The 24,702-nt window shown below is 46.8% G+C and overlaps 1 protein-coding gene across 2 annotated transcripts in view; it reads left to right on the plus strand.

The window, feature by feature from the left end:
* Positions 1-24,702, plus strand: part of RAB3IP (RAB3A interacting protein) — a 66,782-nt gene that overhangs the window by 16,759 nt on the left and 25,321 nt on the right. The window contains exons 4-6 of one of the 2 annotated variants that reach the window (XM_006258671.4): positions 14,083-14,178; positions 16,743-16,820; positions 17,213-17,416. In XM_006258671.4, the coding sequence (XP_006258733.1) occupies positions 14,083-14,178; positions 16,743-16,820; positions 17,213-17,416 (378 nt within the window). The remainder of the gene's footprint in view (positions 1-14,082; positions 14,179-16,742; positions 16,821-17,212; positions 17,417-24,702) is intronic. The other variant, XM_019493556.2, reaches the window with a different exon arrangement.

The following is a 24,702-nucleotide window of genomic DNA, read 5'->3' on the forward strand; positions in this document are numbered from 1 at the left end:
AATGCTGGCACAGGAAAGTGGATTCCCCTCTTCCACATCACCTCACCTCTGCCCTTCTGCCTCCCTGATTGTTCACCAGCACCTCTGTCCAGTGATTGAGGTTTTTGGTGCTGCCAGTGCACATGCTCCCCTTGACCCTTGGGTTGCACATGCCCGCCAGCATGTGGACTATACTGGACCGCAAGGGATCCAGCCATCCCCCGATGCCCTCCTTCCGGTGCCTCACCAGTGCCTGCATGTCTGGTGATAGTGGCTTACCCCAGCCAGGAACATTGATCCCCTAGAACATCTCTATTTGGTTCTCAAATTCCCTCACTATGGGGATCACCTGGCTAAGGAGGGTATTGCTAGTGCTGAGGGTCTCAGTGACCTTGAGGAGGGGCTTGAGGACCACCAAGATGTGGGAGATGGTATCCCACACCGCTTTGTTAAGGGGGCTACTGACCCCAATCTCCCCAAGCAAGGCCAATCTAATGGATGGCCTTCTGTTGCTCCACCAGCCTTTCCAGTATTAGGTATGTGGATTTCCACCGAGTCTTCGCATCCTGCATGATTTTGTGCTGCGGGATGCTCAGCTCTGCCTGTTTCTCCCATGACATCTTGCCCATCTTGATGCTGTGGTGGAAGTAGCCCGCCACCTTCCTGCACTTTGAAATCAGCTGGGTGGTAGTGACAGCACCGTCACTGGCAGCCCTGTCCTGCTCCAAGGCGTCCCTGACTTTGAGATGCAGTCTGTGCGCCACACAGCGGATGCCAACTTTGTGACACTGCATGGACCGCCTTGACCGTATTGGCCCCGCTGTTGGTGACCATGAACCTGCTGGTGAGCTTGCCTTGCCCAACAAGTCACCCCTGCACCATGCAGTTCGTGGCCACCATGGTCTCCCTTGCTGTGTGGGGCTCATCCATCACCTCCACTTGAAGGAGAGCCCACTAGCGCCTTGACTGATCACATCAGTGCCCTGTTGGGGAGATTTAGGCGTGATCTCCACCCCAGCTGCTCCGGATGTCTCGGGTGAAGTGCAAAGTTACCTGTGGCCTTGCCTTCCGCAGCTCCTCCCTCAAGTACTCTCTGCATGCCTCATACCAGGAGGGCACCACCATCCTGTTAAAGGTGGTGCATGCGGGCACTTGGTAGGATGGGGTCACGAGCGCCATGAGCCACCTGAACCCTGGCCACTCAACCAAGGAGAAGGGCTGGCCATCCAAAGCAAGCATCTTCCCAATGCTTTGGTCAGTGCTTCTCAAAGTGGTGGTCCGTGGATCGGTGCCGGTCTGTGAGCCACCGGTCACCAGTCTGCAGCGAGTTGCCAGGAAAGAAAGAAATATATTTTCAGAAGCATAACATTGATATGTCATAGTGCCACAGTTAGTACGTTCCAACACTCCAGGTGATGTCACATCATGTGAGGTGAGGAAAGAGCAAGAAACATCCAGTCGCGCATTTGTGTAGCGCTGTTACATGCAGTTGCTGCCACCAGCTGAACCGGGCACCAGTCCCTGGCCCACTGGAAAAAAAATTGCCGGTCCGCCACATCAGATAGTTTGAGAAGCACTGCTCTAGGTGACCTCTCTTGTCTTCTGAACACGTCTCCCTTGTCTGCAGCTTTTCCCCCACCACTCCAGGGTGACCTGCCTCTGCTTCGTGGGGACGGGGGCTTTGGAGTGAGCGGAGGACCTTCCTTTGGGCATGCTCCCACAGGTGCCAGGCTGAGGAGGAAGAAGGTCAAGGGGGTGCTGTCTCCTGGGATGCAGCACCATTGCCATGATGGTAAAGTGTTTCACCTTCTTGCCCCGGCTGATCTGCCTTTCGTAGTGCTGGCAGATGGCATATTTGGGATCATATGCCACCTCAAAATGATCCCACACTACACTACTCCCCCGCTTCTAGGTTGAGGGTGGAGATCCTGCCTTATGCCCCTCCTCAGCAGGCAGAGGCACAACAACAGGGGAAGCTGAGCCATCTGCCCCCACAGCCTCCTCTGATGTGCCTTCCTGAGAAGGAGACCTGGCTCTAGGGGAACTTTGAGGGGTGTGGAGCACAAACTCAGATTTCCCCTTGGTCCCCACAGTTTCTTTTGTTAGGGCACTCAGGTCGCCTGGTTCCAGATCCAGCTCCTCCTCTGGCAGTGGGAGGCCCACGCTGGGAGATGAATTTGGGGTGGAGGAGACTGTCTTATTCTGCTGCTGGTGGCTATTTCTGGTGTTAGGGGAGGTGGTGCAGGGACAGGTACTGCTCCCACTGGCAGCAGAAGATTCATGGCTGCCAGGAAAGAGGATGCATCTGTTTGGGGGGTGGGGGGAACTTGCAGCTCTAGCTCTCCCCTTACCCCCTCTACTCCCTCTCCCTTTCCTGCCAGAAGACCTGGCACCTGCCTTTCTAGCATGCTTCATATTCATCTTTCCCATGCTGGAAAATGTCTGTGCGTACAGCTGTAATATCTCGTCATTTTCTCTGATGTATGACTGTGTCTGACTTCTTCTGTGTTGTGTTTAGTATGTATGTGTATGTAACTATAACTGTATATAATCTCTTCTTCTGTGATGAATGACTGGCCTGACAGGAGGTTTGCTCACGGAGGCTGCCACTGCACCCTGCACTACCATCCCACGGCCACCTACACGGCTCTGTGGGCAAGTGGCGCAGGGCACAGCAGTGGCAGTGCAGTGGCAACCACCGTGTGTGGGCCACATACATGCTGTCCGTTTGGGAGGTGAAACGGGGCTTGCATGCAGTGGCATGCCCTGCAACCAGCTGCACGGCTCTGCGGCGGTGCGGGGTGGTGGCGGCTGCATGCAGAGTTGGGGGCTTTGCAGGCAAGCACTGCCACCGCGGAGCCATGCCCTTCACCCCTGGATCCTAGAGGTAACTGCGGCTTGGGGGCTGTGGGGTAGGGCTGGGGAAGACGGGGGGGGGGGGGGGGGGGAGGCTGAGGGAGTGGGGGGTGCTGCCGGCCCTGGGTGCCACACCGCAGCTGGGAGCAAGGGCAGGGGTGCCCCTCTGCGGGGTACTTTGTGGGCAAGCGATGTGGGGCGCACTGTGGTGGTGCGCGCCATGTGTGGGCTGCACACGTGCTGCCTGGCCCCCTGCCCAGGAGAGGAAAGTTGGCATGTGGCCCAAGCACAGCTCTGTGGCTGGCTCTGCAGCCATGGCGAGGGATTGGGGGAGGAGGGGTGGCTTGCGCTCGTGTGTGGCACTGCCGCTTACCTGGAGGCCTGTGATGGCAGTGACAGCTGCTGCGTACAAAACCTCTGGCGGCTTGGTGCGGGGTGGTGGTGGGGATGGCTGCTGTCCATCCGGCTACCACTAGGCTGCCTGGTGGCTAGCCGCACAGGTCCGCGGTGGCAGCGGGAGGTTTTGTACATAGTGGCTGTCATGGGCTTCCAGGTAAGTGGCAGCGCCACGTGTGAGCCCAAGCCCCCTGCTGCACCCCTGTCCCTTGCCGTGGCTGCAGAGCCGGCCACGGAGCTGCGCTCTAGCTGCATGACAGCCTGCCCCTGCCCCTCTCCCTCCCTGGGAAGGCGGCTGGACAGCATGTGTGCAGCCTGCACATGGCGGGCACCACCATGCTGCACCCCACGTGGTTTGCCTGCAAAGCCCCCTGTAGAGGGGCACCCCTGCCCTCAGCCCCTGGCCCTGCTCCCACCTGCAGTGTGCCACCTGGGGTCGGCAGGACCTGCCACTCCCTCAGCCCCCAACCATCTTCCCCAGCCCTGCCCCAAGCCCCACTTACCTCTGTGCTCCGGGGTGAAAGGTGAGCGTGAGCCTGAGCCGGGCCTTGGCTGCCTCAGAGGCTCAGGCCCTGCCCTCCCCCCTCTCCCTCCCCTTCTGGCCAGGGCTGGGAGTTTCCCACCCTTTTTGCAAATCGGCTCTTGCATGCTGGAGCTGTGCCAGCCTGCAAGAGCTCTTTGCAAAAGTGGAGAATCCGCAGATTTCTCAGCTAAAAAGAGAAATCCTCGTTTTCTCTGATTTAAAAACGGGATCCGTGGTTTTCTCCATTTTTCTGTGGGGAAACAGAAAACCTGGATCCCTGCTGATTACACTACTGTACAAACCTCTCAGAAAAATGATGGAACAGCGCATGAATGTATGTAAATTAGTGTTTATGGATGCACAAAATTAAGCGTGCCAAATAATCAGATGATAGTTGAAAACTGTTTGCCCTCACTATTCAACTGTCTTGCAGGATTGTTCTGAATTTGTTCATTTTTCAAGATGCATAGTGTTATTGTGTTGTAGTAACATTTTACAGTTGAATGAATTGAATTTACATTTTACATAGATACTTATTCAGTGCTGCTAGCTTTTACTTTTGTTTGAAGGCATTTTTTTTAATTGAAAGACAACTTTTTTTTTTTAAAGGATCCATCCTTCTATGACAGATGAGCATTCACTAGCAAGTTCAATAAGAAATATGTAAACCCAAATATATAAGCCCAACTCCACTCTTCCCCAAAATCTGGTTTAAAAAACAGCAACCTTGATTATTAGCAAATCCTGGCTGAAGTAAACCAAAGGGAACATGTTCCAAAAGTTAGGTATTCCCAACCTGTAACCAGAAGAGCAACTGCTCGGAAGCCTTTACTAATTGTAATTGGCTCAATATTGAATGAGGAAATGAGCAAAATCAAGTAACCAGGTACCAAATCTTTTATGGTTTCATTCGTGCTAAGCTTACCTTTAATATCACTTGAAAATTTATTGGCAGCCAACATAGACATAAACACTGATGATCTCGATGTGAAGTTACTTTAACAGACTACCTCTTTCTGTGCTGGTGAGAGGTTTTTTTTCTGAGGAATTTCAAGACATAGCTTTGTGTATGCACAGTGAGATGGAGTAAATTACTGTTGAGACATTTAGTTGAATCTTTTGTCAACTTGGAACTGCATGTCCCAGGGATCAGTGTAGCATGGTCTCACTCTTATAATTCAGTACTTCTTGCATGTGTTATCTCTTAATTTGTGTCTGACTGTTTGGATTGGGTCAACTGTGATTAGTGTATAAAGAAAGCATTTGATGAAGTAAGCTGCTGCTTATGAGAATTTATTCTATGCCTCTCTGATTTAGTTAGTTTAGAAGATATCTTGCTTTCTAAAGTAAGTAGGTCAGCAACATTTATAATATCCAGATGAAAAGCAATTATGTCTTGATGTGTACAGCATTCCTCAGCTTGTTGAATAGTTCCCTGCAAGACTCAGGCTCTTCTGTTTTAAGTACCTGACCTCTCACGCATTGTTTGGAAGCTCATTTGGAATACCTGAGGAGCGGCAATACAGGGAAAGACAGACTTCACATTAAAGCAGAGCAGTGGAAAGCAAGTCTTTTGTACTTCAAGGTGTATCACTATTGGATATCATAGGTATAGCATTAAATGAAGAGATGTAAGAAGTGCCATCTAGACCGATTGCAAAGAAAACCAGCTTGTCTCTTGCTTTTGTTTAAAAAAATCTGGACTCACTACTGAAATCCTTCTGCCTAGAAGTTAGAAGTTTCCTTACTACAGCACTGTTCACAAGTGCCACATGAAAAAGACAGCAGGGCAGAGTATACGTATTACTTGAAGTTCCAATTTATTTATCCTTTTTGATGTTCGGGTCATCCGGCTGCTGCTTTAGAACCTCCAGTGCTTTTGAAGAGATCCTGCCCCAGAAGTAAAAGGTAAATGCTTTAGTTCAGGAGTCAACGCTGTTTTTGGGCAGCAGGTTAGATGGACTTAGCTTGGGTCAGGAGTGGTTGGGTGCAAGGACCTAGCCACCTCTGCAGCTTCTCCCTGGTGCTTGGCTGCAATGTGATGCAGGGAGACCCCTCCTTGTCTGTAGTACAGGGAGAGTTCCCCCTCTGCTCACCTTCCCAGCTGCAGTGCAGTGTAGGCAGAGGCCTGCCCCACATCACCAAATGTCACCAAAGCAGTGGCTTCATCATGGCTTGATCCCTGCTATAGCCAAGTACTCAGTCCTTGAACCTGAAAATGATTTTCTTCTGTTTTTGAACTGTCCCTTGTGCTGGACACTGGCCCTCATTCTGTGGTTTCTGAGCAAATTAAAACTCCCCTGGCAGTTGCTCTGAGTATTTATATAGTGAGAGTTGAGATTAAAGTAGCTCTGAAAGAACTCAGTATAATTAAACTTGGAGAAGTCTCTGAGCAGTTCCAGTACTGGTATACAGATGCATTCACTATGCGTAAATTATCAAACTGCAATAACAGTTTACTTCAGAGGTATCCAACTCATCCAGGCCTACAGACTAGCCTCACACTGGATGCTGTAGGTAGGGCTGGGTTGGTGCGGGCAGTGTGGGCTAGATGTGTGCATCAGCTCCAGCCCTGGATGCAGTGCATCCAAGCTCTGTTCAGTGCATATACCCCAACTCTGGTCTTGCGTACTACATGCAGCGTGAGGGGCTGGTACTGGTGCTTGCAGCATGGCGCCAGGCTGAGACCCACAGGCAGATCTGTGTGCCATATCTCTGACACCTCTGATTGACTTGTATCAGCCAAGAATGAATAAGAAGCACTCCAGGATAGCCTTGTCATACCCAAATACAGGATTGGCCATTTAAGACACCCTCAGGTAACACACAGCCATTTAAATCAGGCAGATGGCACTAATCCTTTGCCATATTCCAGAGATTTCCTTATTAGAGGCATAGCTTAAGTCAGGAGCAGGCAATTATATCAAGCAGAGGGCTGTTTACCGAGTTCTGGCAAGCTGTCAAGGGCTGCATGGGTAGCCCCACCCCCTGGTCGCCATCTTGGAGCCAGAAGTCCCTCCCTCTAGCCCCTGACATTTGCTACCAAAAGTCCCTCCCCTTGCCCCTGGGGGTACTGTTTTCAGTAAGGGTTTTTGCCATCTCAGAACCAGAAAAATACCAAATTCTAAAAATCAAACACCTACAACATTCATTAATTTGATTAAAAAAAATATATTTTGTCCTATTTTACATGTGCTTGTATAGTGTACATAGAGGTTATTGCATGATAGTTTAAAATGAAGTCTTGGGCTTGTATATTGTGTGTGAGTGGGTATGCATGTGTGGGGGGGTGGGGTGAGGGAGCATGTGGGTGTGTGGATATGTGATGTGGGTGGGTATGGGGTTTGTGGGGGGCTGTGCAGGGGGGGATGGTGGCTAGGGTCTGAGAGGAGGTGTGGGTGTGGGGATCTGTGTGTATGGTGGGGTGTGCTTGTGGGACTTGCCCAATGAACACTCTTTCTCTCCCCTCACTGCACACACACCCACACTATGTGCCTGCCTCACTGCACCCCTCCCCCCCTTGTGCCACCCAAAGCACGCATGGACATGCTCTGTCTCTCTCCCTCCCCCATTTCATGCACACACACAAACCCACCCTCTTGCTCCTGGCCCTGGCATATTGGCACAGTCCTGCAGTCTGGTGATACAGCCCATGCCACATGGTGCTGGAGCAGGTGCACAGGGAAGCAGTGAAAGCCTGGGGGGGGACGGGACAGGGCGGGGATGGCTTTATTGCTGGCTCCTGCTGGCTCCCCCTGGGTCCTACTGCCCCTGGCTCCTGTCAACTTTGACAGGCAGCCAGGAGCAGATAAATATTAATTTCCTAATTTTTTTAGGGGCCCCGCAGGCCAGATAAAATGGCTTGGTGGGCTGGATGTGGCCTGCGGGCTGTATTTTGCCCGCTCATGGCTTAAGCCAATATTTTCCAAACCGAGGGGAGTGTCTAGTCAGGGTGTGTGAGAATAATGATGGCAGTCATTGGTACCCACCCTAATTCAGTTACCACTACCACAAACTCTCACTAGCCATTGGTAGTGGCAGGAGTTGGCGGCAAAGTACATGTCAGCAGTGTTTGAAATGGGGGGAGGGTGTGAGGGAACCAGTGACTGAAGTAGGAGGAGCACAAGAGAATCAACAGTGAGGAAAGTGGCAGCTGACATACAGGAGGGTGTGAGAAGGCCTAGCTTTCCTGTGGTAAAGTGGAGACCCACAAGGTTTGGGAAATGCTGGCTTAAGCCAAATAAAGTGTGCTTGCTAATTTATGTTTAGTTGTTCATGCCTCATTAAAACTTGCTACTCTGAACCCCTTAGTCTAATGACAGGCTGTAAGTTGACACATCTAGTCAGTTTAATAGCACCATGCAGACAGCAGATGAGATGTGCTGAAAGGATTAACCATATACTGTGTTGCGGCAATTTTCTGTTTGGCAGATGAGCTGACTATATGTGACTTGGACTGTACCACCAAAGAGCATGCTTCTGAGGTTCCCCACTCTTTGTAGAGTACCTGAAAGGTTATTAGATTGGAATAGTTTCAGATGAAAGTGAGACACTTTATGAGAATGTCCTGCCAGCATCTTACTTCTTCAGTCATGAGGGATGCCAGATCAAATGTCTGCTGACCACAGTTGTCAGTATATCACCATGATAGGCAGTAACTCTGAAGCAGTTCTAAAGTTGCACACAAACCAGACACGAGCATGTAACTGGTCTTTAGGTTGCTTTTACCAGCACTTGAAATTCTGTTAAATCTTGGAATAAGAAGCATTTTTGTCCTTCTGTTAGTGGACCTCCAAGTTGATCAGCCCACTGAGCTAGTATGGAGAAAGCAATTGGTTTCTTTAGCCAGTGATGCACAAAAAATATGTTTAGCATTGTATCTGGCTGAGTTGGACTGACTGGCCTGAATGACCTAGCAGGTTTGACAGGAGGAAGCCTTTGGCATGAGTCTAGAGCAAGGTTTTAACTTGTGTCTATGAAACTTGTAATGGGTGACCCCTGTTGCTCTAGGCTTCTTTGAAATGCAATTTTAGCTAAAGGTAGTGTTGAAGTGATGTAACCGTGATGGTCCAGGAATTATGTTAGAGACCAGGATTATTTTTGAGTGATATCTTTTAGTGGACCAAATTCATGGTTAAGATAAGTTAGACAAGGTTTTGAATGCAAGACATTCTTTGTCAGGTCTTTATCAGACCTGACAATAAATGAATAAAACATATCACTCCCAAAAAATCCTTGCCTCTCATTGTAGTTAAACTGATTTCTAAAACTATCTCATTTGTCAGGATGGCTCCTGACAAATGAGGCCAAGCTGTTTTTATGTGCTCTAGTCAGTGTATATACACCTTTTTTGTAGCTAAAAATCCTTGAAATACTGCAGAATGCTAAAGAACCTTGCAGATGACCAACATTTTACCTTTTTAAGTGATCTGTCAGTTGCTTTTTCTCATTCTCCACTTCCAGGTTTTACTTGCTTACATTACTGAACTAGATTTCAGTGTTTGATCTGTAGGCCTGAGTATATGGACTTCTTTGAAGCCTTCACTTGCAGCCCTCTTCTTCCTTCTGATTCTTTCTTCATGTCCAAATTCTTAACTCTGTTCAAGAGGATCAAGTGAGGTAATGAACAGTAGTGATATTGCTTTTATCTGCACAAGGAGAGTATGTTTTGATTTCTTGCCGTCCCCCACCCCATTCAGGTTAAAAAAATGGGTGGGATATGGGTTTAAAATAGCTGATTTTCTCCACCCAGCTTAATATTTTTAAGCCATCAGATATGAAGTGTCACAGCACGAAAATGAACAGTTTGCTGCAGTCTGTGCCCAGATGTCTTTTTTTTCCCTCAGTACTCACAGCTGTGAGCATAGCTGAGAAATATTTAGTAACAGCTTCAGATGTAGGCAGTGGTAACTCTAACCCAAGGGTGTGGTACCTTAAGCAGGTGTCTCCTTTACTTTGCTAAAGGCACTGAAACCCAAACTATTGAACATCAACAACTATTAGATCAGGGGCAGGCAAGATACAGCCCACAGGCCAGGTCCGGTCTGCCAGGCCGTTCTGTCTAGCCTGCGGGGCCCCTAAAAAATTTAGAAAATATTTATCTGCTTCTGGCTGCCTGTCAAAGATGACAGGAGCCAGGGGCAGTAAGACCCAGGGGGAGCCAGCAGGACCAAGCAGCCCATCCCTCACCTCACCCCAGCTATTTCCTTGCCTTCCTGACCCTGCACTGTTCTAGCACCACCTGGCTACATTGCCAGACCGGGGAGCACGGGCTGCGCCAGTACCCCAAGGTGTCTGTGTGTGTCTGTGCTCATAGGGTGAATCCCACACACATACCCCCACCATACACATGCACCCACAGCCCCCCTTATACTGCCATACATGCAGACCCACACACCCCAGCAACCCTTCCCCCTACACAGACCCCCCACACATCCACAGACCTATTCCCCCCCAATGCCTCCCACCTCCCCACGATATACAAGAGTAAGACTTCATTTTAAGCTGTTATAGTATCACCTCTACATACACTACACAAACGCGTGTAAACCAGAACAAAAATGTTCTTTTAAATCAATTAATGAATGTTGTAATTGTTCACTTTTTAGAAGATAATGTGCTATTTTTCTGCTTCTGAGATGGCAAAACCCCTGAGTACTTCTGGGGGCAAGTGGAGGGACTTCTGGTGGCAAAGGTCAGGGGTTAGGGGGTGGGACTTCTAGTCACAAGATGGCAACCAGGGGGCAGGGCACCTATCAAGGCGTGGGGCTACCCATGCAGCCCTTGACAGCTTGCCAAAACTTGGTAAGTGGCCCTTTGCCTGAAATAATTGCCCGTCCCTGTATTTGATCAAAGACTTCCCCTTCTAAACTACCATATTTTGCTTGAGACATTCAGTTATTCACAGAATAACTATGAATCCAATTTTAACCTTGCTGACATTCAGTGTTATCTTCCCTTTGTTTTGGGGTTGGTTTTTTTTTCTGTTTTAATTCCTTTCTCTTACTTGATTATTTCCCTGTTTCAATGATTTTTCCTGTCCTCTTCTGTCTCTGCTTTTCTTCTCTGTCCTAGGTTTGCATCCATCTCCCTCCTTGTAATCCATTCTATGTTTCTTGAACTTTCTCTTTGGGAGAGGTAGCTTCTTATGTGTGGGACAGTAGACAGTAAGATGGAAGGAGTGCACTTTGAAATATCTTACGCATTCAGGGTACAGCCATTAAAAACCAGAGCCATATTTCAAAAGAGTTAAAAGGCATCAGATGGAAAGCAAAACATCCAGTACCAAGCCAAATTCAAAATAAAAATTTAAACTCCGAACTAAAGAAAAAAGTAATGGTTTCCTAGAGCTGTGTTCTTAGGTTTGTTGGATGTCTTCAGTAGTTAACAGTGGGATCCCTCATCAAACAAAACATTGTTGCAAGTTTCATTTTAGTATTGGGGACCAAAAGTTAATCTCAACATGATCCCACTGGGCAGGGTGTAGTTTCTCATAGGACTGCTCCAGGTTAGGAACACTTGAATTGCACCAGCTGAATTATGTGGATAGGAACCAACCTATTCTGATTATCTTTTGGCAGATATGTACCAACCTATTCTAATTATCTTTTGGCAGATATGTGGGCCATTGTCTTTGTCTTGTAGTGAGTTTCCTCCTCTTCCTGGAGGAGTGTGCAGTTGCATTCTGTACCAGTTGAATGGTTTTTGTGATCTTCAAGGCAAAACTTAATATGTTGGAGTTCACCAGAAGGATACCAAAGGTTATCGTAACCTAGAAACAGTTACGGATCCAAAAGCTTCATTTTAAATAGCTAGATAAAAGCTTATTTCTGTGTATTCAGTGGTGCTGTTTTTTCATGGTTTTCCTGCCTGATTATAAGCAGTTGTCTGTATTTAGTAGTTGATGGATTTAAACTAGTGCTTCTTAATTGGGGTACCTTGAGATCATTTCAGGGGTACTGTGAGATGGTTCACAATGTTAGGTGTACAGACATGATTCACAACATCAACCTAGTGATTTCAAATAAGAATCTGTAGGATTTACAAAAACAACAAACAAGCAAAAACCAAAAACAAAAAAGGCTTTCTGACCTGTTATCTTTATCTTATTATCTTTTCAATTCTTGGCAATAAAAAAGTTGTATTTTTTCATAATAAAAAAAATGAGTGAAAAATAAGAGCTGAGTGTGCCTTGAGTCTAAAAGGGTTGAGAAACACTGATATAAGCTGCAGCATGATGTACTTATAGATTCATAGATGTTAGGGTCGGAAGGGACCTCAATAGATCATCGAGTCCGACCCCCTGCATAAGCAGGAAAGAGTGCTGGGTCTAGATGACCCCAGCTAGATACTCATCTAACCTCCTCTTGAAGACCCCCAGGGTAGGGGAGAGCACCACCTCCCTTGGGAGCCCGTTCCAGACTACTTCATAATGCCGTGCTAGTTGCTACTATTGGGAGGCTTTTGTTGTTGCATCTGATGATTTCAGGAAATAAGGCTACTACAGAAAACTTTGTTATATAGCGTACAGACTTGTGTATCCTCTTCCTCCTGCTGCTTGTGGTTAGGGAATATGATTATCAGACCTGTTTCAGGTTTTGTGTGTACTTGCTTTCTGCTGCCTTTTCCCTTCTTCTTTTTTGCATGTAGGACTAGGGAGATCTCTGAGCCTAGCATTGCCATGAACATAAGGAGAAAAGAGTTCTGAGCCTAGTACATTGATAAAAGAGGTTAAAACCAAGGTGGTGGGGAGGTGAGAGCTCTTGAGGGGCTTCAACCTTTGGAGGTAGATACATTGGTGAAGGGTTTAGGCAGACAAAGTTCTTTGGGTAGATGTGGTATCTTTTATTAGACCAACTAAATAGTTGGAAAAATTGTTCTTTGCAAGCTTTCAGGCACAAAAGCCCTTCTTCAGGCATAGGGAAAGTTTGTTGGTGTTTGTGTGTTGTCCTGGGTGCTTCTTGGTTGAAGGGTTGCTTCTTAGCTGGTGAGGCTTGAATTGGAAGGAGTTAATAGAATGTGGGTGGTTTTGAGCCAGGACAATGTGTTAGCTTGACAGGGCTGAGTGCCAGGAGCATCAAATTAGTTGGTTAATTAATTCATTAGTAGTTCAGTTTGTGTTTGGTAGGTAAGAGCTAGTCTGAAGAAGAACTAGGATGAGAAGAACATTAAAGGGTCTCACTGGGGTGTATTGTTTTCTTCTAACCTGTCATTGCTTAATGTAAATGAGATTTTTGCCTCCCTAACCACATTTCTGTGGTATTGCAGACCTGTGGTTCTCAACCTGTGGTTCATAGGTAATGTTCCTTGCAAGGCCCTCTAATGTTATTCAAAGCTACAAGAAATCTTGCTTTCCGTAGACACATTTCTTCAGGTTGAAAGAGAGATGAAGCACATCTCCTGTAGAACATTACTTAGCCATGGGCCAGTGAATGTTGGTACCACAACTATAGAACGTTTTAACTTAGGGGAGTGAAACTCACCCTGGTCCCCAAGCCATTCTGGAGGGGTGGGGAAATCCTCCAGATCCACAGGGCCAGGAGCAGCTGTCTTAGGGCCAGTGTTGGGTGGCAGTGTGGGGATAGGGGCCTGCTGCTGATGGCTGTGTCCATCAGGGAGGGTCGAAGGACCCTGAATTGTGTGGCAGGTCATGCCCCTCAAGTTCAGGAGCCTGCTAGATTCCTGGTGGGCTATATGAAATGGTTCCTTAGGTCCTATATTTGATACCCCTGTTTTCACTGATTTGATTCACTACATATCATTGCTTACAGAGGGAGCAGAAATATCATTTTGAAATTAGGGCTTTGCTGTTTAGGAAGTAAAACTTCCTACTTAATATATTAACACTACGAAACCTGGGAGTGGTCTTCATGGAAATGTTTTTATTTAAGATGTAGAGGGAAAACATTTCTTTAAATGTGTCTACTTAAAGGTGCGTATTAAGGAACGAACACATCAAGTAGTAATGGAATAGTTCTTAAAATTGCAGTATTTAACATCATTTTATTTTCTCCTTTTGGCTTTCATGTTGTGTTTCAATTAATTTAGACTTCTATATTTCAAGAAAGAAGCTCTTTGTATTTCAGAGAATTTTGGAAAGAGATTTTTAGTTTGATTGCACTTTAGCTTAGTGTGTCAAGTTTTCATATAGCAGAAAGAACTAGCTGTACATGTACAACACTAATATTGCTTTTAGTGTTAAGATTAATGTTTTGAAAGGTTTTATATAGCAAAGGTTATCTGTTTTTCTGATTTCCCTCTGGTACTAGCTTTCAAAGGCCACAAATTATTACATTAAGTCAGAATAAATAACTTTCAATTTTCCATAGGAGCTGAAGTTAAAAGATGAAGAATGTGAAAGGCTTTCTAAAGTGCGAGATCAACTTGGACAGGAATTGGAAGAACTTACAGCTAGTCTGTTTGAGGTTTGTTTGAGTCTTCGCTGTGATATAATTAAAGGAGACTGGGCCAGCTTTGTTATGTAGAATCAGTATGTTATATTCTGAATTTTTTGCATAAAGTTTGTAAAGGGATTCATTTTTGTTCTTAAGAATGGGGTCTGTTGAGGTGGAGACTTAAGTACAAGCAACTTTATATGAGAGACCTTGTTATGCTTGTCAACCTGTCTAGAGCCAAAATGAGGAAGAAAAATAGACCAGAAAGCTTAAAATGTATAGTCTTGCTTGTCTGCATAACCATCTTCTATTTGAGTCAGTTTATTTGTCTGACAACACGGTTTTATAGAAAGGTAGTAAATTTGAGACTGCCATAATGAGGAATATGGGAAATATGACTGCTCCTTATCAATGGTTCAAGTACAGCATAACGTTTCATGCTGGCAGCTTTTAGGTTTTGGGCCAACTGGCACAGAATTTTATAAGAAGTCTAATAAACACATGACTGCTATCTACATCCATGCAAGTCACCCATCAACATGGAAGTTGGTTGTACAAGTTATGTTGGTATCACTGCCTTTTTCTTAACTATAAAGATCATGACTTCAATCTCCCCCTCAGAAAACCCTAGGTAGGTATAAGTATAGCTTTATGATGAAGCCGAATCTAGGGCTAATTGTCACTGCTCTCATGCATGGCAAACCTAGAAACTGAATTTGACAGACACAATCTTCAAAATGTTATTATATAGAAATGTTTTTTGAACTTACCACAATAAATATTGGTTTCTAGTATCCACATTAAATTACAAGCAGATTAATCAAGAAAACCCCATAACTGTGTGTGCTTTTTTTGAATATTTTATTTTAAGCTTTTGGGAGTGGAGTGCCCTCAGAGCCTGAAGGTTTAAAGACAACAAAAATAGAGTTCTCTGTGAATGGCAGCACAGGTTATCTGTGCATCTCACTAGAATGGGCAGTACTGCTTTTAAAAATTATGTTCTGAAGCATCTGACTGTAGGAGGAAGAATGGAAGACTAGAAAGGTACATAGTAAGATAAAAGAGTAATGGTTGCAGGGGAGCAGAGGAAAGAAAAATGAGAAAACAGACAACAACTTTACATAAAAAATGAACATACTTCAGTGTTCAGCTAATGCTATTTCAAAGCACTGTGGAAACGTATGCTGTGTTATGCATGCGATACTATTAAAAACTATCCTTTAACAAATGTAGCTTTCAGAAACTCCAGAAATTATGAATATGCCACTTAAGCTTTACATTTGTGATTTGATTTCATTATCTCTCTGACAATTGACAGCCTTGAGCTGTAATTGACAGCTTTGGGCTGCCCTAATTCTGCATTGAGATCTAAAAGTTTTGAACCCTTTTACCTATGCACAATATCATTGATTTTTGGTGGGACTGCAAATGGGCCTGGGGGGTTGTGCTAGCATATCCCAGTGGAGAATCAAGGACTTTGTACAGAACGTGTTACACCCCAAACACTGAAAGTATAATAAAGTGATGACACCCTTTTGCATTTTGAGATATGCATTACAACTTTAAAACTGCATGATCAGTGTTAACTGTATCTGTACACATTGTATAAATGTGCATGTTCTCATTCCTGCATGTACCTGTTGTGATTTAAGGTTATTTTATAACTCCATATTATAGAGCTATCTTGTAAGCCTGTGGGAGCCAAAGCTCTTCAATGCAGTAATCTCTTCATTTTTCTTTTATTTATATAGCGTCCAAATATGTGCTAGGCACTTTACAGATATAAGATGGATCCCTGTCCCAAAGAATATGTATAGTTTAAGGTCTGATGCTTTCATTAACTGCAGTTGGTACCAGGCAGACCCAAGAGTTTGCCCATGTTCAGTAAATTGCTCAGTCAGGATGTAAATATACAGATTAAAATTGGAAGGTACTGAGCAAAAGGATTTTTTTCTATTTGCTTCTCTCTTACTATTATGCTAAATTTTGCTTACTTTCTTGGATTATTCCTAGTATCTCTTTAGTTTGAGTTTTTTCAAATTATGTGTTAATCCCTAACGTTATCTTTTTGTAAAAAATTGTTTGCCTACTTTTTTTTTTTTAAGCTTCTAAGGATTTAGATTTAATTCAACTAGCCGTTTTCATGAACAAATCAATAGCTTCCCAGGGCTAGTTCTGAAAATGCACCCATGTTGCTCCTCTGGCTGTTGGTTGAGTGTTTTTTCTCAGAGGAACAATGTCCTTCAATTGGCAACTACCACAGCTTGATTGGAGTTTGGAATTCTTGCCATGTATGGTGCTGGCTGGGGCTAGATCTTTGCAATTGGGACTGAAAATAATAGTTTGCTAGGCCACTAATCTAGTCGTTTTTTTAATTTCCCCCTCCCACTGTCAATGTTAATAGGTTTCTAGGTCTTTTGATTATTTAACTGCTTTTATATTAACTCCAGCAGAGATCACACATCTTACTATTCGTACACAATCTTCATAAGGACATGGATATTGCGTCATTTACTTTGAAGATTTTTTTTTACTGGAATGTGTACTTAAATTGCATATGAAAATTTTATACCATGTAAACATTTATTTTATAGGAAGCGCACAAAATGGTGAGAGAGGCTAATGTCAAGCAAGCCACTGCAGAAAAACAATTAAAAGAAGCACAGGGAAAGGTGAGGGTATTTTTCAGATTTAATTTTTGTGTGTTTTATATAGCGTTTTAAAACCAAGCTGTTCCTAGATTAAAAACCTAGAAATAGTTGTTGTTTTGTGTACAGTTTTGCTAATACTTACTGAGTTATCCTTCAGTATCCTGATGGTATTGTCTCTTTATATCTTCTCATTATGGAATTAGATTTTTCTGTCATAATGTTAAATAGCTATTGATGGACAGAGCAGAACAGCATTGTTATTGATGAAGGTGAACACATCCCTGCTGTTTATACAAATCGAGATAAATTATCCATCTCTGAAAATTAACTATCTGGCAAAATTGTCAGTTAATATATCCATGCCATAAATTGTCTTGCTTACAAGTGACTTAATGTTTTTTTTCATTTTCAAGATTGATGTTCTTCAAGCTGAAGTAGCAGCTTTGAAAACACTAGTACTGTCCACTTCACCAACGTCACCAACTAAAGAGCTTCAGTCTAGTGGAAAAGCTCCCTTTAAAAAAGGACATGCAAGAAACAAAAGCACTAGCAGTGCAATTGGTGGCAGTCATCAGGATCTGACTATGGTTCAACCCATTGTAAAAGATTGCAAAGAGGTAACACTTCAAGGATTGTTTTCTCTGCCTGTTGGTATACAAAGTACTGCTTACAGGGTTAACAATGATTTTATTTTCATTTACTATAAATTTGTGTATTAAGTTGTCATATAATACTAATGACTTTCAGATATTTAACATAATTTATGTTTCATCATAATGAAGTAACTCATGACTTTTTTAATTTTACTGTTTCTTTTAATACTACCCCTGGAGGAAAAAGTTCTGAACTTTAGAATATTATAAGGACTTTAGCACTTTGCAAGAACTTGCTGAGTATTTGTATAGCTTTTGGAAAAAAATAGTTCGTAGTAAAGTTAGGCATAGAACTGGGACTAGTCAGACTAAAGTAGAGGGACAGACTAAAATGTGGGGAGATGGAACTATGGCTAGATTTCACAGTTAACTAAAAAATTAAATGTAGCTTCAGGTGCTACATCTGTAGCTTAGTTTGCCTGTAGTTTGCAAATATTTATGGACAATTTTGAAAATTGTTTTCTTTTCTTTCTTGCTGGGCAGAAAGATACCCAGACAAAAGGAAGTAGTCTGGAAGCTAATTAGAATATGTTGTAAATGCTTCATAATTAAAACAAACAAAAAAAACCAGACAACTTAACCAAAAATCCTGAGATATCACTCTGCTCTTTTATTAGTATCTTTATATACTACTTATAAAAGTAAGTCTAAATTGACTTTCTCTTTAAAACATTCAATTAAAGTTCACTGTTGACCTGAGAGAATGAGCTGGGGGTGGGGGATAAGGAAATACCTGGAACCAAAAGTAACAAGGGTCTAAAAAATAGAGCAGAAAGCTAAATAAAGAGGAGAGAATGAAATCTAGTTATCAGCTCGTCAGACCAACTTCTTCTACTGAGCTAAGAACAAAGACAGTAATAACTAAACAAAATGTCTAGACAGCAAGAATTTATTTGTTTTAACGCACACCAGTTTTAAGTCTCTTTTTTTTTTTTAGCTGCTATTTCTTTACAATATTGCTGAACCATTCATTTTAAAAACAGACTAGAATTTTTGTTTTTTTACCAAAGCCACAGGAAATGTTTCTTTAGGGAATAGGGTTACACCTATTGAATTTCATTTGCACAGTTGGTGACTTAGCAACCAGAGGAAACTAATTTAATTAAGATAGTTAATTTTAATTATACCTGGATGAAGGGCAACTGGGTCTGTTGGGGAAAAATGGTCTGCTTAATTGCTAGGATAGTACATAGGAAGTCAATTTATATAAACAAATCTATTTGAGTTGAAACAATCAGGTTAATATTAGTGTAATGTTTTCCCTCTTCATTAGCCTCATTTTATATACAATATTTTTTAAAAATCAGAAGTTTTAGTTTACAAATAATATTTGCTTTTTAGCAGACTTGCTGTAAAATCTAACTGATTTCATAGTATGAGGTGCATTTGCTCATCAAAGGCCACTTCCCTCTAGAATACCTAGAGCACATTTTAAAATAAATCTCTCCTGCATTCTTGGCTTCAAACTCTTTCATTTCCTCTAGTTCCTTATACTCTAATATCCCTCTTTTCTCATGTACCCTCATCTTGAAGCAGTCTAGAACATCTGCATCTCCTACTGTTAATTCCAACCTTTTGTTGTTCTTCACCCTCCCTCTCCACACACCTTCAGTTTGTAGTCAGATCTTTTTTTCTCATTTCCTTCTCGCTGGCCGTGGCTACATGAGGCATTTTACTGCACAATAAACTAATTTACTGCACAGTAAAGTGTCACTGTCTACAAGTGCAGGCAGTTACTGTGCAGTAAATTAATCTACTGCAGGGGTTTTCAACTTTCTTAGGTTAGTGTACTTCTGGCAGCTGGTTGAGATGGCAGGAGTCCCCCTTCAGCCAGTCGAGCACAGGGCAGGGGGCGTGCTGGCAGGTGTGGTTGGGTGGCAGAAGTGGTGGTGGCGCCCGCTACTGAGTACCTCCTGAGGCCATCCCACGTACCCCCAGGGTTATGCGTACCCCCGGTCTATTGCATGGTTAGTTTACTACCTGTAAATGCATAGGTACTATGCAGTACTGAATGTGTAGACACTGATCAGGAGCAATTTGCTTCTCCAGCTGCAGTCCTGGGATCGCTTTTTGCCTGTCCCAGTCTGGCCTTTAAACCTCTGGCCTGACCCTGGGGCCTCTTCCCCCTAATACTTACCATTGGGCATTGTGTCTCGCAGCGGTGGACCTGTGGCAGCCACAGCAGGCCCACAGAACTCAGCAGTGGCCCCTGGGACCAGCCCCACCACTTGGTTGCCTCCCACGCACCATGTCCCTGTGCTGTATCAGAGTCTCTGGTGGAGACCCTGATGTCTGTCAAAGGACCCATGATGACATTCTCACTGATGCCACACTGTGACAGGGCCCCAACTGGTCACAGGGAGAGACTGCTGACCAGATTGCATTGTAGGGCAATGCTGAGGTGCAGAGCCAGTTTGCCTGGGGTGGGTGCTCCAATGCCCACATATATGAGGCTCTGGAGGGCCACATATGGGAGCATAGGCATCAGTGGTTAGCACAGCAGTGCTGCATAAAGGCCCTAATGGCAGAGTGGGTCCATGTCATGGACCCCAGCTGCTGGTCTGGGGCTGCCTGCAGGACTTGGCTGTTTTATGTGGCAGCTGGACCAAATCCTGGCTCCCTGGGATCCTGGATGCAGCAGTGTGGTTTACTTCAGCATGGGCAGCCTCCTGGAGCCCCCATGAGGGCCCAGCAGTGATGATCTGTCTACAGGGAAGAGCCCTTGGGGCACCAGGCATAGGTTCCGGTGCACTCCCTGCTCCTGGCCTTGTCTAGGAGTGCCCGGAGCTCGGGCCAGTGACTGCCAAACCAACTGTGGGTGTGCAGCCCCACTGAGGACAGGCTGGGGATGGCACCAACCATGACCAGCTCCAGCTCCTCCCTGGAAGGGGCCACTGCCCGGTTAGCCAGGTGCTGTGCCTCTGCATCCCAGGACACCTCCAGCAGCTGCATCTCATCGCCACCTGCAGGGACACACTCAGGCCACCAGGGATGCCTGCCACACCCATCTGGTAAGCCCCATATAAAGACGAGGACTAGGGGGGAAGGTGGAGCTGCGGGCACTTGCCACCCACTCTCCTGCTCGGCCCTGGGCTGCATACCTGGAGCTAGGGGGCCTGCATGGGGGAAGAGAGGCCCTCCTCTGTCCCTTCCCCACTTCCCGTCCTGCCTGGCTGAGCTCCCTCTGCTCCCCTGGAGTTTCCCTCCACAACACACAGGGAGGTGGGAGGCAGTGCAGAACTTCACTGAGCAGCCAGGGGCCTGTCACAATCGGAGAAACTTGTTGATGGCAGCGGTGATTTCCTTCTTGGCTGCAGGGGTCAGGCACTCGTAGCTGAGGCACAGATACTTCTCCAGGTGGTGGCTCATGTGGCGCAGAAGCATAGGCTTGCTTGGGATGCTGTTGAAGCTCAGAGCCCTGCGCCAGGTTCTCAGATGTACCTGGGGCACCGTGACAATCATCATCAGCAAGGCATAGTGTGTCGTGCTCCCCTTGGTGTGCTCAAGAAGCTCATCGCAGTGCACCTGGGGAACTCTTAGCAGGGACGCATGTGGGGTGCAGACTACATGCAGGGGGACCTTCCCTTGGGCCGCCTCTTCAGAGGGGCCCACTGTGGGGAGGGCAGGGGCATCACCAGTTCAGTTTCCCAGCCAGATGGAGCCCCTCACTCCCCAACCCTGGCTGGCATGGGCCTGGTGCCATGGGAGCAAACTGCCTGGCCTGCAGGAGGAGAAGTGGGGGAGTTGGCTCAGAGCAGCCGTGGGTAGGGGATCAGGAAGGCAGGTTGCCTGTAGCAAACACCCAAGCAGGCTGCCTGCCCCCATGGAGGGAGTGGGGACGGAGGGCTTGGCTAGTAACCACCTGGGTCAGGGGCTGCCCCTCCAACTTACCATAGTCCCTGAGTACCAGTGTGGGCACGGCTCTCGATCTGAGACTGGGCAGTGCACATCCCCTTGGTATACTGCATGTTATCTCTGAAATGTTGCAAACTCTCACAAAGAGCCTCTCTCTCCTGGCTTTGCAGGTCCAGCAGCTGCATACAGGGGAGAGGCACCAACTGTCATTGGGGATGCATTCTCAGGGACACTGCCACCCTTTGCTGGTGCCCTCCACAAGCACTGCTTCTGTCAGCAGCAAACACTAGACCACACCCTTCTGTTGAACCAGCTGGTCACCATTGTGGAGGAGCAGCTGGCGGACTAGCGGGTCTGGTGTGCCCAGGACATCATACGTGAGCAGGAGAGGGGCCACGGGGATCGTGCGTTCCGCGACAGGCTGCTAGCCCTTGAAGAATGGCACATTTTCCTCCTCAAAGATGCTGGAGGTGCAGGAGCAGCAGGGAGCCATGGAGGATGACTGCTAGGTGCTGGACACCATCCTGGCCCTGGCTGTCATCTTTGTGCCACCTGCTACCCAGCCCCTGGCTCTGGCCCTGCTTGCCCCCTCTGCCTGGGCCACCCCCTGCCACTTGCCCAGGCACCATGTGGCCCCTGAGGGGGAGCTGCCCACAGTAGGGCCAGCGCTGCACGTGGGTCCTGCTGGCTTTGGCCTGGTGATGGAGGAGTAGGAGCCAACAGTGCAAGCAGAACAGCCCCTGGGTGAGCCCCTTGTCCTCTGGCCTTGCAGTTCATCCACACCTGTGGTGGTGTGCCCAGAGGCTGGGGTGCTGGGCACCTGTCTCTAGGATCTGCCCCATAGGTGCCACCCCACTGTTCCCCACCCCGGAAGGGCACACAGCACAATGTACATAGTTTGCATGGAGAAGAGGGTGTTTTATTGGTGGTGGGTGGCAGGGTTGGTGGTGGGGTCTGTGTTTGGGGTGGGAGGGTGAGAAGGAATCTGGGGAGGCAGAATAGGAGGCGTCTTTTTGGGGAGGGAAATAAAGACTGTTACTGGAAACTGCAGTGAGCGTGGTGTTGAGGGTGACCCATGGACCTGGGGTTTGTGGTTGGCTGGCTACCTGACCAGGTGCCCTACAGCAGGGGGTGCAGGAGGAGGTCATCTGCCAGCGCCTCTTGCACACGATGCCGTGGCCCCTGATCCCAGGTGTGCAGCTCACTCAGGGCCTCTGGGGGAGGGGTCTGTCACTGTCATTGTAGTCACAGCTACCCTCCTGCTGCCAGAAGTCCTCTGCCTGTTGTGCCTCCTATACCCTTGCCTCGTGGAAGAGTTCCCCCTGACCTCGCAGATGTTATGTAGGATACAGGTAAAAATGACCATGGGGATGTTGGCCTCTGTGGCCTTGGGGTGGGCGGTGAGGGTGTGCCAGCATCCCTTCAGGTGGCCAAAGGCGCACTCCATGAGCACGTGGTTCCGGCTCAGGCACCTGTTGAAATGTGCATGGCATGGGTCAAGCTGGCTGGTGTAGGGCTGTGTGAACTGGGGCAGGAGCAGGTAGGCAGGGTCCCTGATGCAGAGTTGTGGGACAGTCGCATTGCCCAGCTGTAGGTTCAGAACACCTGACAGAAAACGCCTGCTCTCCACCAGGACTGGCAAGGCAGAGTTCCAGAACACCCAGGCATGGTCACTGTCAGTCCAGCTGGTGCTGGCATTAGTGAAGGCACCCTAGTGGTCCATCACAGCCTGAAGCATGACCAAGTGGAAGCCCCATTGGCTGTAGTATCAGCTGTCTCTCAGGGCAGGCAGGTGACAGGGAAGTGCATCCTGTCCAGGGCCTTGACACACTGGAAAAATCCCAGGGCTCGATCCTACCACCACCATCAGCACGTTGTTGACTTGGAGCCCAGTGTGGCTCAGCATATCCTGGAAGCCGCAACAGACCTCCAGGATGACTTCCCAGCGCTAGTCTTTCCCACCCTGAACGTGGCTAACATACTGCAGGCTTGCAGGCATGGCAAGCTTGAGGAGGATGATCACCACCTGCATCTCTGTGGGGAGGGATGGCCACATGGTGGTGGGCTACTGCTTAAGGTGTGGGCACAGCTGGTCAGGTAGTTCCTGGAATCTGGCCCAGGTCATCTGGAAGGAATCCACCCACTGCTTATCCCATGTGTGCTGGATGATGTGGAGTCACCAGTCTTCACTGGCAGGGCAGGCCTACAAGCTGCGAGGCTGGAACCCCAGGAGCTTGTGGACGGCACCAGTAGAGATGTTAGTGTGGGTGTCATCAGTATCCCTGCTGGGGTATGGGCAGCAGCCCGGGGGCTGATAGGAGGCAATCTGGGAGCAGCAGGCCACAAGCATGGCGATGAGCTGGGCCACACGGCTGCATGGCACAGGGTGCCATTAGGGTTGAAGCTGTGCTGGGTCAGGTGGTGGTCACTGTGGCAGCAAAGCATGATGGCAAACAAAAGTCTGTGGCCTGGGCATACAGCAGCCATTGCACACTGGGCACATGCTCTGCAGACAGTGTCATAGGGGACTCTGCTAGGAGGTTGCAGACAGCTGTGGGTCAGAAAAGCATGTGGCTGGGGAACACCACATGAGACTGTCTTTTAAAGAGCACCCCGGCACCTAGGCAGCTTTGGCCAGAGCCTCCAGCTCCCCCTGGTCGCTGCAGGGGGGCAGGAGGAGGCCTGGATTAGCCTACTCCCATAAGCAACAAATCTGCTTCCAAGAGGCTGCTTATGTAGATTTCTTCCTATGGCTGGTTTATTGTGCAGTATTTTACTGTGTAATAAGCCTAATGCATATTAATATCATGTGTAGGTGTGCCCACAGTCCCCTACAGCCTGGTTACTTTCCCAGTAGTGTAACTAGGGGTAGGTGACTGGAATACCAGCCCCAGACACCAACTTTGAGGGGAGTGGTGGCCATTGCTGCTGTCCTGGTCCCTGCCACCTGGGGCACAGCACCTGCTTGTTATGCCTCTGCCCTTTCCTCATATTTCTTTGACCTGCCCCACTCAGCTTTTATTCAGCTGACCTGCCTGTCCAGTCTCTGGATAACACATGTAGGGGGATGTGTATATTCACCATACCTTGGGTTTTTATTTTGAGTAGTATGGTAGAACCCCATGGTGCTTGGTACTGTATAAACATGATTCTGGGCCTGGCTCCAACAGTTTAGTTTAATAAGAGACAATAAGTAAGGGTAACAAAACAGAAGGAGGGGAAGGAAATAAAGGCTATGATAGCTATGTGATTAGGTCACATAGATAATTTGATCAGCTAGTGCACATCTTTATGGCTTCAAATGTAAATATTGTATTTTCTCACTTGCAACATGTACCTTTTTTACCCCCCAAAAGAGACTGGAGTATGCATTATATATAAGAAATACAGTAAAA

Source organism: Alligator mississippiensis, chromosome 4, assembly GCF_030867095.1.
Source record: "Alligator mississippiensis isolate rAllMis1 chromosome 4, rAllMis1, whole genome shotgun sequence".
NCBI classification, from domain to species: domain Eukaryota; kingdom Metazoa; phylum Chordata; order Crocodylia; family Alligatoridae; genus Alligator; species Alligator mississippiensis.